Here is a 14,175-nt window from a genome sequence, read left to right on the forward strand (position 1 = left end):
TTTCCGCTCTATATCCATCTACTGTCTTCATTTCACTTTTTTCCGGTTGCTGTGCTCTTCTATTTTCAATCTCGATAGTGGATGAAGGCAGGGGGTGTTTTCTGTGAGTGTGTCTGTGTGCCAGTGTGTGTTTGCATTAGTGGAAACCCAGCATGTGTGAAGGCCTTTTTACATGCAACGCCTTGAAACTTTGTTTGGGAACAACACTGTATTTTGCAGGGAGACCCCCCCACCACTCCCCTTCACCGCACCTCCCTCTACCTCCTACCCCCACCGCACCTCCCTCTACCTCCTACCCCCACCGCACCTCCCTCTACCTCCTACCCCCACCGCACCTCCCTCTACCTCCTACCCCCACCGCACCTCCCTCCACCTCTCCTCCCCCCACTGCACCTCCCTCTACCTCCTACCCCCACCGCACCTCCCTCTCCCTCCTCCCCCCACCGCACCTCCCTCTCCCTCCTCCCCCCACCGCACCTCCCTCTCCCTCCTCCCCCCACCGCACCTCCCTCTACCTCCTCCCCCCACCGCACCTCCCTCTCCCTCCTCCCCCCACCGCACCTCCCTCTACCTCCTCCCCCCACCGCACCTCCCTCTCCCTCCTCCCCCCACCGCACCTCCCTCTCCCTCCTCCCCCCACCGCACCTCCCTCTCCCTCCTCCCCCCACCGCACCTCCCTCTACCTCCTCCCCCCACCGCACCTCCCTCTCCCTCCTCCCCCCACCGCACCTCCCTCTACCTCCTCCCCCCACCGCACCTCCCTCTCCCTCCTCCCCCCACCGCACCTCCCTCTACCTCCTCCCCCCACCGCACCTCCCTCTACCTCCTACCCCCACTGCACCTCTCCTCCCCAACCTCTCCTCCCCCGACCGCACCTCTCCTCCTGGGGTGTAGGCACAGTAGGCAGTCCCTCACAGTGGGCCCCTGATGCAAGCCCTTTCTAGCGCGCGGCGGCGGCGGTATCAACAGTGGGACAGCTGTACGCGCGTCTCACCGCCCGCAGCCTTATCTCCAGAAGCCCGTTTAACATTGTGCCGACCGCCAGCCGACAGCGGCATCCATCGTTTAGATGTCTTTTAAAACTCATCAGTCAACGGCGCCGCGCCGCTAGAGCAGCCCCGCACGTCAAAGCCGACTCCCAGCTCATTTAAAATCCCATCGCCCGCTTGTCTGACACGGCACGCAAAACCAGGACGGAGGGCAGGAGAGTGGCACTCCCTGTGTGTGCGTGTGTGTGTGTGTGTGTGTGTGTGTGTGTGTGTGTGTGTGTGTGTGTGTGTGTGTGTGTGTGTGTGTGTGTGTGTGTGTGTGTGTGTGTGTTTTTGTGTGTGTGCGTGTACGTGTGCGTGTACTGTGATATGAGTGATTGTGTGGCTGTGTGTGTGTGTGTGACAGATTTGAGTTTCAGGGATTTGTGACAAATACAAAGAAATCAAATTAAAAAGGACTGACAAAAAAAGCTCATCAAGTGAGACACTGAAAAGGCAAGTCATGCACAGCTCAGCTTTGCAGTTGATCTAACTTTGAACTGAGAAGAGACTCTTGCCTTTTAATTTCCCATCAACATTAACAATTTTTCTCTCACAACAATGAGATTCAGAATCAGATTCAATTATTAACACTGCTTCAACCACAATGTCCCGATGTTTATTCTCCATCAATATTGTGTTTGTTTATTAGGTTGTGTGTATGTGTGTGTGTATGTGTTTGCGTGCGTGCGAGCGTGTGAGAGTACGTGTGTGTGTGTGTGTGTGTGTGTGTGTGTGTGTGTGTGTGTGTGTGTGTGTGTGTGTGTGTGTGTGTGTGTGTGTGTGTGTGTGTGTGTGTGTGTGTGTGTGTGTATGTGTCAGGGGCAACAGCCTTGTGTTATTTCTGGTGCGTGTTACCTGAAGGCACGCGGGAGCTCGCCCATGTGGTTTGTTGACGTCCACAGCAACGAGCTGCCATCCCCCAGCAGAATCTTCATGGAACATCTGTGACACAAGGACAGGGAATGAGACACCATGCACACACACACACACACACACACACACACACACACACACACACACACACACACACACACACACACACACACACACACACACACACACACACACACACACACACACACACACCACACACATGCACAAACACGCACATACACAGACCCCTACTTCCGACATAAACAAACAAAGATAGTCCCTCCACATATTATACATACACAAGCACAGACGCAAAGATAAAGCACAAACATACACACACACACATGCAAACACACACAAACACTAGTAAACCAAAATATCAAAGGTGGCGGACATTACTAACACACCCTGCAGCCACATCTTCATGAGACATCTGGGGCCCATGAAAAAGGGCCCCAGGGCATCCCATTTGTTTGTCCAGGACACACACACACACACACACACACACACACACACACACACACACACACACACACACACACACCCACCCACCCACCCAAACACCCAAACACCCAAACACACACACATACAAACACAGTTTCATATATTCTGAATAAATAGGCCTGAGGGTCTAGAAGAGTTTAACAAAACAATAAAGCGGTCAATGATCTAAAGCGCACCACCCAACCGGCAACCTGCCATCAACCAGTCATCACTCACCACTTCACAAACTGCTCATCCCTTTTCAGACACACATACATCAGACGGTGACAGTACATGAAGGTGGTTCCTTATCCACTGTCAGGGCTGACACCGCCCATTTCTCTGTTAGGAAACCACCAAGAACGACCTTCAACCCTCGTCTCAAGGGCAAATACCGGACATGTGGCCTTGCTGACATACAATACAGCCCTCAGTGGTTAGATCACGAAATTCACGATGGTACAGGGCTTAGCCAAGCAGTGACAATGACTGACCGTTCAACAGGAAACCAGTAGCCTGGCAACATGTGCACAAGCGGAATAGCCAGGAATTAGTGAAGGCCATTGTGCATGGTTTTCAATGGGTCTGTACAGATCTGGTTTGTTGCTCTGAATAAATGCTGAGGATTTCTACGCATTCAAATATATCTCCCCCCTAACAATGTCATAACACCTAGCAACGAGTGGCATTGTGGTTCACACAAAAGAAAATAAAATACCTTTTGTTTGAAAGAGAGTGCCCTGGCTTGGATTTGCCTAATCTCTTGGTGCTATTCTGTCCTAATATTTATCTAAACACAATTCTTCTGATTATGCATGTATTAGACTTTTCTCTAGGGATGCACGATACATCGGCAGTGATATCCTTATCGGCCGATGTTAGTCATTTTTTAACATATCGGCATTGGCCCGATAAGTAAAACTGGTCCGATATTAACAGCCGATATTTATTTCCTAGTCTAGTTGCCGTTGTGTGTGTTTTTTGCCCATGCGCAGCTTGTTTGGTCATGTGACATTGTCAATGACGCAGCCAGAGACGCACGGAGAGGCAGTTTGTCACCTTAAAGGCACCCAGTGCAACTTTCGAGGCTTAAAAATAAACATTCAATTTCTAGTCTTTTTTACACGTAGTAAGTTTCAATAACTCCATACCATTACATACCGACATTTAAGCAGCAAAGATGAGACATCGGTTGTGTGGTGAGAACTGATACAAAATCGATAACAACAACAATGCCGCCATTTTATTTATTATTTGTAACCTACAATAAATAAAACAGGCTTCCAGTCAATGGAAAAATGGCTTCTCCCCACCGGCGATTGTTGTTGTTTACGATTTTCTATCAGTTCTCACCACACAACGACGTCTCATCTTTGCTCCTTGAATGTCGATATGTAATGGTATGGAGTTATTGAAACTTACTACGTGTAAAAAAGACTAGAAATTGAATGTTTATTTTTCATTGAATGTTTACATAAAGTTGCACTGGGTGCCTTTAACCGAAAAGAATCAATGTCGGCGGTTTGGATGTTTTTTACGGTCTCAAATTAAGGTACTCGAATTGTAACATGCAGTACTTGCAAAGCCGAAGTAATGCGCGGAGGATGTGCGTGTCAAATCATTATATACATTATCGTAGCGAAATACAGTTTCTGTTGTGTTTTATTTGGCGTTCCGTAATCCCATTGAAACCGGAACCGGAACCGGAACCGGATATGTTTATATTTGGTTGTAGTCTTTTCGCTCGGTTCTCCGGATCAACAGTAGGGCTAGAACCGAGTGAAAAGACTACAACCAACCTCCCTTGATATATTTGATTTAGCCTATTTCACAGATTTGAGTTGAAATTGACTTAAACTTAAAACACTTTTTGTAATTTATTAGACAAGTGTCTGGTTTCATGAATGTTGGCAAATTTGATTTAAGTTATAAAACCTTGTCAAGATATTTTGATTTGTGATCGTTATTGTGATTTATTTCTTTTTCATAGATGCAAGTTGTAAAAGTAGCCTAAAACTAACACTGTTAGTAACTTGTGTTTTTTTATGGATGCCCTCTAACTTGTTGAAGAAACAATGTATTTCGAAGTTTTGGTAAATAAAGAAAGAAATAACTTTTTCATATTCACAGTGTTTACATGTTCTTCAGTATACAAAATCATCATAGAAACTTGTTTTTATACCAATATCAATATCGGTAAATATCGGTTATCGGCCGTAACAGCAATTTTAATATCGGATAACGGTATCGGTCAAATTTTTCATATCAGTGCATCCCTACTTTTCTCCAGTACTTGTATTTTGTTACATTAAAAGCAACAGCGCTGTTATTAAGTTTGTGTAATCTTCAAAGAGTGTTCAGTGTTATTTGCAGCCAGTCAGACAGGGCTAATATCTATAAGCTACAGCACACAGATCCAGGCTGCTGCTCAATCGAATTGAGCACTCAAACACTCTTCAGCTTTATTCCTATGGATGGAACTCATTGTTTTTGTAATCACCTGATTACAAAATCCTTGCAAAAAGATGCAATGATTTATTTAATGAATCCCTCTATTGTGTTTGTGTCATCCTTGGTAATAAGTGGTGCGGTGATGATCATTCTGGCAAGGACAGGAGTGGTGTGGTGTGTGTTTGTGTGTGTGTGTGGGGGGGGGGGGGCACTGTCAAGCCGGCTCCCCTTGCAGGATATCAGTGGAAGGATGTGTATTGTCTCAGACAGTGATTGACAGTTACATGTTGCACACAGGCTAATTACTTTTTTCTCCCCGCTCAGATAAAGATTAGGGCATAACGATGGCATTGTAATTAAATTTGATATTAGCGGCTAATTGTTTTCAAGGTTGTAACACTTGTCTCCATCCGGTAGGAAAACACCCAAACAAAAACGAGGCCCTTAAGTTAGCAAAATAGTTTTTATGTAATTTTTGGGCCGCGGCTTCAAGCATAGTACACAACACAGACCTCACAGTCCGAGACAAGAAATGCCAACACCATCAACGTTTTGAATCATTTTTTCATTTAGCAGATATGAGTTGTAACATTCAGAATACCTGGTTTTAAGATACTTCCTTGACAATTCTTGATTGTCATGTTTGCAGCCAGCTACCCACATTAATATATTGGCTAAGATATGAATCATTAGGAATGATTATCCTTATAAAATAGTACTCTTTCAATCACTGCTGGGTGAATACCCCATCCAAGTTAGAATTGTAAATTGAAATGGAAAAGCATCATTGAGACAATGAAGCTACTTGTCAGAGCTTATCAAGCCAATCACACAGTCAGGAACATATTGAAAATGTGCACACACACACACACAAACATTCAAACTCACACAAACATACCCATTTTACATTTTACAGTGCATATTTAATGTTTGTATTTCTGTGTTTAGAATGATTCATCTCAATACCCTAATTTCAGTCTTGCAAGTCTGATTAATATTTAAAAAATCTCCATACTCCAGAGCTTATCTCTGTCTCATTGACTTTCATGCCTCAGTCATAACACTTTCTAATCCATCTTCAAGTCCTTTTTCAAACTGTTTATTTCCTCTTGATTTCATCCAAAGCTAAAAAGAGGCCAATTCTGAAGCCTTCTCTGTCACTCTAGAGAAGCCTGTGAGTCATCTAAATGGGCCAATCAAATGCTTGTCCAATCACTGGAAAAAATTAACAGCGTGCTGAATGGCCCTCCATTATACTGCTAAATGGATTCATACAGGGTGGTACGCCGAAATAACATCAGGAAGTGAATGGCGCGTACAAAAGGTGAAAATCACAGACCAGTCACCGGTCAAGCCTGTCCATTTGCAAATATGAAAAAAAACGAATGAAGATTTTCCTGTCTGTGCACAGGTTCGTGCGTGTTGATGTGCGGGTGTGGTTGTCTGCGTGCGTGCAAAGCCCTACTTGTGTCGTGGCCGTGGAGGTAGTGCTGCTCCTTGACCCCCACATCTGCTGGAACTGCACTCGGATCTCAGCAAATGTTTCAATGATGACAGCAATGAAGACGTTCTGGGGCAAGAGAGAGTGAGAGAGAGAATAAGTAAGAGAGACAGGCAGAGGGAGCAATAAGGGAGAGTAATAGGGAGGGTAATAGAGAGAGAGCGAGAGATATAAAGTATGCGAGACACAGAGGGATGGATAAAGTAATAGAACGAAAGAAAAAGTAGCAGAGAGAGCGAGGGAGAGTGAGATATAGTGAGTGCGAGAGAGAGAGAGAGAGAGAGAGAGAGTGATTAAGTAATAGAGAGAGCATCAGAGAGAAAAAGAGAGAGAGGGATTCAGAGGATTGAGATAAAGAGCAAGACAGCAGGGTGTTAGTTCCCAGGCTTGTACTTCTTAATCACCAGCTGTCATTTCTTGGAACAATCTCACAATCATCGCTTCTGCCCGTCGCTCGGCCACAGGTTGAGGAGCTGGGTGATGATTGGGGTATTGCTTTTTCCATTTAAATAACACAGGGAAGGAGTGTAGGTGGGGGCTCTGTGAGTCTGTTGGTGGGATGAGGGGGGGGGGGGGGGCTGTCACTTACTTTGACAAGCCAGGCAAGGAAGAAGATGAGGGTTATGAAGTAGAAGTAGGAGCGCCAACGGGGGAAGCTGTCGATGGCTCTGTACATGAGGAACACCCAGCCCTCCTGGGAGGCAGCCTCGTACACCGTGAAGATGCTCGTTCCTGCAGGGCAGAGAGAGACAGAGACACAGACACAGAAACAGAGAGAGAGAGAGAGGCCGAGAGAGAGACAGCGACAGAGACAGAGACAGATAGAGAGAGATAGGGAGACAGAGATGGAGAAAGAGACAGAAAGAGAGCAAGAGACAAAGACAGAGAGGAACACACAGAGAGAGAGAAAAACAGAGAAGGTGAGAGACAGGGAGACAGAGAGAGGGAGACAGAGAGAGACAGCGAGAAAAAGAGAGAGACTTATTTTTAGTAAACCTTATCGCAACATTTTACATTTTACAACTTAATCTTTTAGCTAATGCAACTCGTACAATATATGGATATCATCCTATTCCATTTAAATAAAATGGAGACAGAAACAAAAAGACAGAGAGAAAGAGAGAGCGAGGGTGTATCTAAGAAGAGATAGAGGGACAAGATATTGGGAGACAGGAGCGAAACAAGAGATCTTTTTTGATAGAAATGACTATCCTCTCTGAACTCCTCACCTGGCCGACCCACCCCATCCCTAACCCCCAAAAAGCCGTTCTAGTGCCCCACTCCAATTACCGTGGCGCTGACGAGCTCACGCTTTTCAAACAGAAAGGGCCCTGGGATTACCGGCTCGGAAATTGTGAGCGGATCATAAGAGCGAAGTCTACTCATAACCACATCTAAGCTTCTTGCCTTCTTTTTTTTCTCCAAAAATAACTCCCATCTTCGGAGACGGATCATGTTCAATTTCAAAGTGTTGCAGAACCAATGAAAACGATCATTCTTTTTTTAAATTATTCACGAGAATTGTGGCTGGGAATACGACGTGAAAGCCACTTTGTAGGCTAACACCGTGGTGAAAGAAATGGTGGATTTCTGCTTGGTTTCTACTTCAACCGTGCTCATATTAAGGCTTTTAAATGTTCTTCTCCTTCCCAGATTTTCAAAATAACTAGTGACTTAGAAATGCTGGTTTTTAGGATGTCAAACTGCGGGGGCTGGAAGTGGAGTAGTGATAGCGTTGAGAGGCACTTTGTTTGTATGCCTCTGTGATGTTATTTTTCTTGGCCAAACACTTGCAAATGGCACCCAATAATGGGGAGGACCTTGTTGGAAACAAGACAGAGGGACTTAAAGAGCCGAGACAAATTACTGCTCACAGGAAAGGAGAATATTCATAACAACACTTCAAGCAGCCGCTGGTGAGCTACTTGGCATTTTAATCATCACCTATCTGACACTCTTTGAAAGATATTTGGCATTTTTGTCTGTTAATTACAGCTGATATTTATGTCCTTCCAATTAAAAAGCAAACATCTAATGAGATGTTTTTCTGGGCCTTACTACATAGATGGAAATGTAGCACAATAAGATGACCATGATACACAAACATTGACTTATGTCATGAAACACAGGTATTCACTAGGCCAGGGAAGATGAAAATGGACAATAGATTACTTTCACTTGAAAATAACCAAAGCCAGACAAGCCAACATATATCAATATATATCCAACAGGCCTAAAAAAACAGCCTTAAGGACCCACCAACCCACCCTCAACTACAACACCATGATTATGACCAAGATCATACCCTAGAAAGAAATCAAATATTTTGAATGAATAATTAGAAAATATTACTAATATTACTATTATCATTACTGACAATGCAGTAATGATAATAAACTATGATGAGGATGACGATGATAAGGAAGATGATGATAATGATATTGATGTTCATAAGATAGATCTGTGTTTTTTAGATGAAGGTATCCTGTTATTCTAACATATCCGTAAACACGGCAACACAGGTCTAACTCCCCTTGCTCTACCCAGCATGTCTCTGTCTGTATTGAGGTATGCTGTGAGCCAAGGCACTGCTAAGCCTTCGCTCTCCTTCACAGCAATGTAGAGATTAGAGATGCTGCACTATGTAGCAACGCTGGTTTTAGGGCCTAGCTCAGGCGATAAGGATGCGGCATCCGGCTAAGTGGTGTAGCTTCACATCAAAGCCCATGTAGGTGACTCTCTTCCCCGCACTGTCTATCTCTCTCCTTTTTCCATCTAGTTCCATTTTTTTCTATTTTCCTTCTCTCTGGCACTCACTTTTTGTTTCAATCTCCTATTTATTTACCTTTCCCTCTGTCACCCCCTCATTATGTTTATGCCATCTCCTGAAGACATGGACACACACACATCTCAAGCATCTCTGTGCAAACATTCCTCAAATGTTTCGTGTTATTCTTGTGTTTATAGCAAGATTTATGTCTCTGTCTGTCCGTCTGTCTGTCTGTGTGTGTGCACATGTGCGCACGTGTCTGTGTGTGCATGTGTGTGTGTGTGCGCACGTGTGTGTGTGTCTGTATGTGTGTATGTGCGTGCATGTACACGTGTGTGCATGTGGACTCACACGTGTGTGTGTGTGTATGTGTGTGTGTGTATGTGTGTGTATGTGCGCATGTGCGCGCGTGTGTGTGTGCATGTGCACCTGCTTACGTGCGTGCGTGTGCGTGTGTTTGGTGTGCGTTCCTGTACCTAGTTCGTTGAAGCCGCTGTACCCCAGCTCCTGCCTGCTGAGGCCGTAATCCTCTAAGTTGACACACTTGAAGCCAAGCGGACAACGGTAGCCCTCCCCGTCTGGGGAGCAGTGGGTGTCTGGAATAGCCAGGTTGTTCCAGGACACATTTCTAAACAGAGAAGGGTGGGGGGGAGATGTGCCTGTTGTTGAGTGTGTTCCTGATGATTTAACAAATTAAATGGAAGACATTACTAAATGTTTAATGAGCCCGGGTTGCGACGGATCGGAGCAGCCGCAGATGCAATTAACGAACAGCGAGGTGTTTTTCAAGTGTTCTGAGGGGTTTGGAATTTGAATTTAAATCCCCGTAGCAATTTCTATTATTCACATCCCTGGCAGTATTTGAGTCGTGGAAGTACAGAGGGAAACTCATACAGTACACAGTATTCACACACCCACACACACATATACACACACACACACTACCTCCCTAACCCACTGTCTCCCAATGCGTGATCGCCTTCGTCACCATGCGTCTTAGCCACAAGTGTTATTCCAGGGCTTGCACGATTTCCTTAATGACAATTAATGTCTTCAAATTGCCCAGCCAGACATTCATCCAAATTGTTTATTAAAGGCTACAGGAGGAGAAGGAATAATGTATTGCCGTACCACAAAGGGCAGTCACAGGCATCGTCGCCAATCCTGATGCAGCTCATTATGCGGGCAGGCATAATGGCGCCTACAACAGAACCGTTTCAGGGAAATCACCATTCCTCATAGCAAAGGAGTGATAAATGATGCACCCAGAGAGAGACGGAGGGTCCGCTAATGCCATGAAATGACTTATATGCCAAGTCCAACATCAGACCAATGTGTTTGGTTGGGATTCAGGATTAATCATAGTTAAGTCGCCAAATTGTAACAATTCAGGGGAAAAGAACATCGGAAATCCATACCACGCATGTTATATGCTGACTTTGGCATAGACCACACAAATAATTCATACACGCATATTATACATAGATATACCCATATTATACTGACTTCTTCTATTATTGATGTGTTGTCTGCCTGATCAATAGGAGATGAGGATGGGAAATGAGTTTTATATTTTTCTACCAAATTCAAATAATCACACTGGGATTTCATGCAAATGCCCCAGTGATGTTAAGCCAAGGTCAAGTGCGACCGACCAGAGATGGGTCGCCTGGAGTCAGACAGGAGAGGGAAGGCCCTGATGCGCATACAGATCCCTCCCATCCAATATAAATAGCCACAGCACTAATAGCCTTCCACGTCGGCGCTCCCGCAATCCCACCCAGATCCCCCGTGTGGGAACGGCTGGGGGAAGCTCTGGCTGCGGCGCCAAGGACGGACGGACGACTCAACACGTCCCACGTGTCGCGATGTTTCGCGCGAAATAGGTCTAGAATTGGGGCTACGTGCAAAAAGCCCATGGATGACTGAAGGGAGGGGAGGCTACACGAAAATAAAGCACAACCGAATGACATGGATGTAAAGAGAGCCACATTTGGTGTTACGACGGGATATATCGAGGGGACCGACGGCTGCGCTATCTGTCGTGATGGTGAAGGCTGGGGGAGTGCAGTGTCCGTGGGGTATTGACATCGACTGCCAAACGGATGTCAGAGACTGATTGGGGAGCAGGGTTATTGAACACACTATACGCTTTAAAGCCACCACAAAGCTCAGATGTATGCGAGTGTTAATTATTTTCCACTGTTCATTTGCTTTGTCGATTGGCTACTGCTCTTTTGATTAACACATTCTCAAGCAAACATCATAGCCTCCATTCATAAGGGATGGCCAGAGCATGCATGCTACCGCACATTCACGGAGGTCCACGCCATGAATAATATCCGAAGGGATTCTTTTAGGAATAATTACTGGATTAGAAATCGAGAAATACTTGAAGAGGTTTCATATGCTAATATTTCAAGAACATATATACATACAAATAAAATAAAAAAATCAGCATCTTTTTTTTTATTGTATGACCGTTTTGTATTCATGGTTTGCCATTGATTAAATGTGTATCTTGTGATCAAAATGTATATGTGATTTATTTGCCAGTCATAAAAATGAGTCCTTGATTAAAAAGTGTTAATGCAATAATAAGCATCAACTAACAATGAACTAAAAGTTAATTAACAGTTCACCAATGGTCCTCAAATCATTGACTAATTGTGTTCATGTTTATTTATTTCATGTTATCTTATGTAACAGTGTTCAAGTTAACCAAGATTTTAATGAGTATATTATTAAATAGTTAGGGTTAGGGTTAGGTCTAGGGTTAAACTTAGGGTTAGGGTGAGTGGGTTATGGTAACATGGTACCAAGGTGAGCTGTTTACCCTTCCGTTGTGTCGTTGGTAACACAGTGGTGGTTGAACGTTCCGAACATTTGAACACCCAGAATTCCATAAAGCAGGAGAAAGAAGAGCAAGAAGATGGACACACTCCAAATCTGCTCTCCGGATCGCCTGAAGAGGGAGAGACATTGAGAAGCAAAGAAGAGGCTTTGAGGTGGGGTCAACATGCTAAGTATCAGGATCTAAGAACGTTAAAGAAACGTAACATTACACAAAGGGATGTAGCCAATACACATCTATCGATACTGTGTCAGGAAAATGTCAAAAAGTATATCAAAGTCACAATGTGTAAGATTGAGCACATCTCAGTTAGTTGGCGTGAGGCTTCTGTCCCTAACTGGCTGTGCAACTGTGTGACACAAACAGCATAGCATGGAAGGCTTAGGCTTGAATGGGAGGGGTTTTGGGAGTGGCAATAATACCATTTCTGTAAAAACATTCGTTCAACATTTCTAATGTGTCTTATATAGGATGTTATTTTATAATACAATTCTAAAAACCAATATTGATCAGCATTGACTACAGATAAGTCCAGGTTATTTAAAGCAACACGCTATTTCAAGTGCTACACATTGCAACTTTAATATACATCTCATATTCGGCTTATGCCGAAGAACTTTAGGGCGTTGGTCTGAATCGCCGTTTTGTGTAGTTTGTGTTGAAATTCCAAAACACCATAATTTCACCCACTTGCCTACATAGCCAGTAGGGAACATAGAATCCACCTATTAAATCAGCTTGAAAGAATATCGATTGATAAATTACGGATTTCTGTACGGCATCACTTTATGCAACTTATGCAATGGACAATCATGGAAGTCAGGCATGCCTTGGATTCTTTGCTTTACGTTTGCTGTGTCTCCAAACTTTCTGTAACCATTTCTAAAATTCACGGACAATTAAGTTCCATCCATTTTTCATCCGACCCTAGAGCATAAATAAGCAAATGAAGGCCTTTTTTTACTTGAGGATATTTGTGATGCGTGAGCGAGGAAGCTCAAAGCGAAAGTAGATCCTGAACGCCCGTATCATGATGAGTGCTCTGGGAATTCTCAGCATTCCCCAGGGAGACATCTGATCGACGAGCTCCGCAATCTCAAACACCTGTGAGAGGGGGAGAGAGCGAGGGAGAGAGAACGAAGATTGATGAGCAAGGGAACAAACTTGCGCTACAATGGCGAAGTGAAGGGCAGTGACAACAGGGAATAGATGCAATAAAATCCGCTACCGGGTTACACATGAGAGGAGAGGGTAGGGTGCTCAAAACCCTGCCATGGGGACTGGGTTCGATATTTGACTGTGTCATTCTCCTTAATGGCAAATGTCTGAAGTGTCCCTGCAAGTCACTTTGTGTAAAAGCTTCTGGCAAATGATTGAAATGGCTTTGTTTATGCATCTTATTTCCAGGTAAGTAGCTGAATGAAAGTGTCCTCTAGTATACCTGCAACACCAGGGACACCCAGATGAAGAAGACCATGAATCCGTCAAACATGCACCAACGATCTTTCCCATAGGAGTTGTCGCCCTATAGACACACACAGACACGTGGAGGCGAAGGGCGGGACGAGGGACACAGAAGGAAAATGGAAAGGGATAAAAAGAAGATGTGGAATTGGTTCAATATAGCAATTCAAACACATTACACACATAACCTAATTTTACCAAGTTATATATAGAAATGTTTCAGTTATATAACTATGATTGGGTTCACCTCAGATTCTGAAAAATAAACAATTTGAATGTTTGTTTCTAAAAACATAATTTATATATATAAAATAATTTATTTAACTTTAACCTCAAAAACACCTCATTTGCAAAATACATGGTCCTCAGACACCCACCTTCTGCGCTCGAAAAGCAAAAGAAGAGCGCAACAACTAGGAGCACAACAAATGAGATGTAAGAACTGCATGTGAGATGAAGGTGGACATATTTTGCTAAATGCTCAACAACACCACACATAAAAAAAAAATACGAAAACATTGTCTAAATGGCTTACACGCCGAACAATGATTTCAGAGCCAGCCCAATGGCATGTTGATAGAACAGACACGTAATGATTAAACGGCTGAGCCACGAACAAACTGAAATACCATGGGGCCAACAAACATGGACATGCTTAATTAGCACCTAAGAGGTCTATCCGGACCTCTTCAAGGGTCGCTCTTCACTGGCTGAAAGTCTGCAAATAGACGGGTATTATCTGGAACAC

General features: G+C 44.1%; 1 protein-coding gene across 1 annotated transcript in view; it reads right to left on the minus strand.

Moving 5' to 3' along the window:
• nalcn (sodium leak channel, non-selective) overlaps nt 1-14,175 on the minus strand; it is a 70,224-nt gene that overhangs the window by 51,611 nt on the left and 4,438 nt on the right. The window contains exons 6-12 of the mRNA XM_056580279.1: nt 13,405-13,488; nt 12,928-13,067; nt 11,946-12,074; nt 9,586-9,737; nt 6,929-7,071; nt 6,304-6,408; nt 1,887-1,973 (exon numbers count right to left, since the gene is read on the minus strand). Coding sequence (XP_056436254.1) covers nt 1,887-1,973; nt 6,304-6,408; nt 6,929-7,071; nt 9,586-9,737; nt 11,946-12,074; nt 12,928-13,067; nt 13,405-13,488 — 840 coding nt within the window. The remainder of the gene's footprint in view (nt 1-1,886; nt 1,974-6,303; nt 6,409-6,928; nt 7,072-9,585; nt 9,738-11,945; nt 12,075-12,927; nt 13,068-13,404; nt 13,489-14,175) is intronic.

Source organism: Gadus chalcogrammus, chromosome 20, assembly GCF_026213295.1.
Source record: "Gadus chalcogrammus isolate NIFS_2021 chromosome 20, NIFS_Gcha_1.0, whole genome shotgun sequence".
Taxonomy (NCBI): Eukaryota; Metazoa; Chordata; class Actinopteri; order Gadiformes; family Gadidae; genus Gadus; species Gadus chalcogrammus.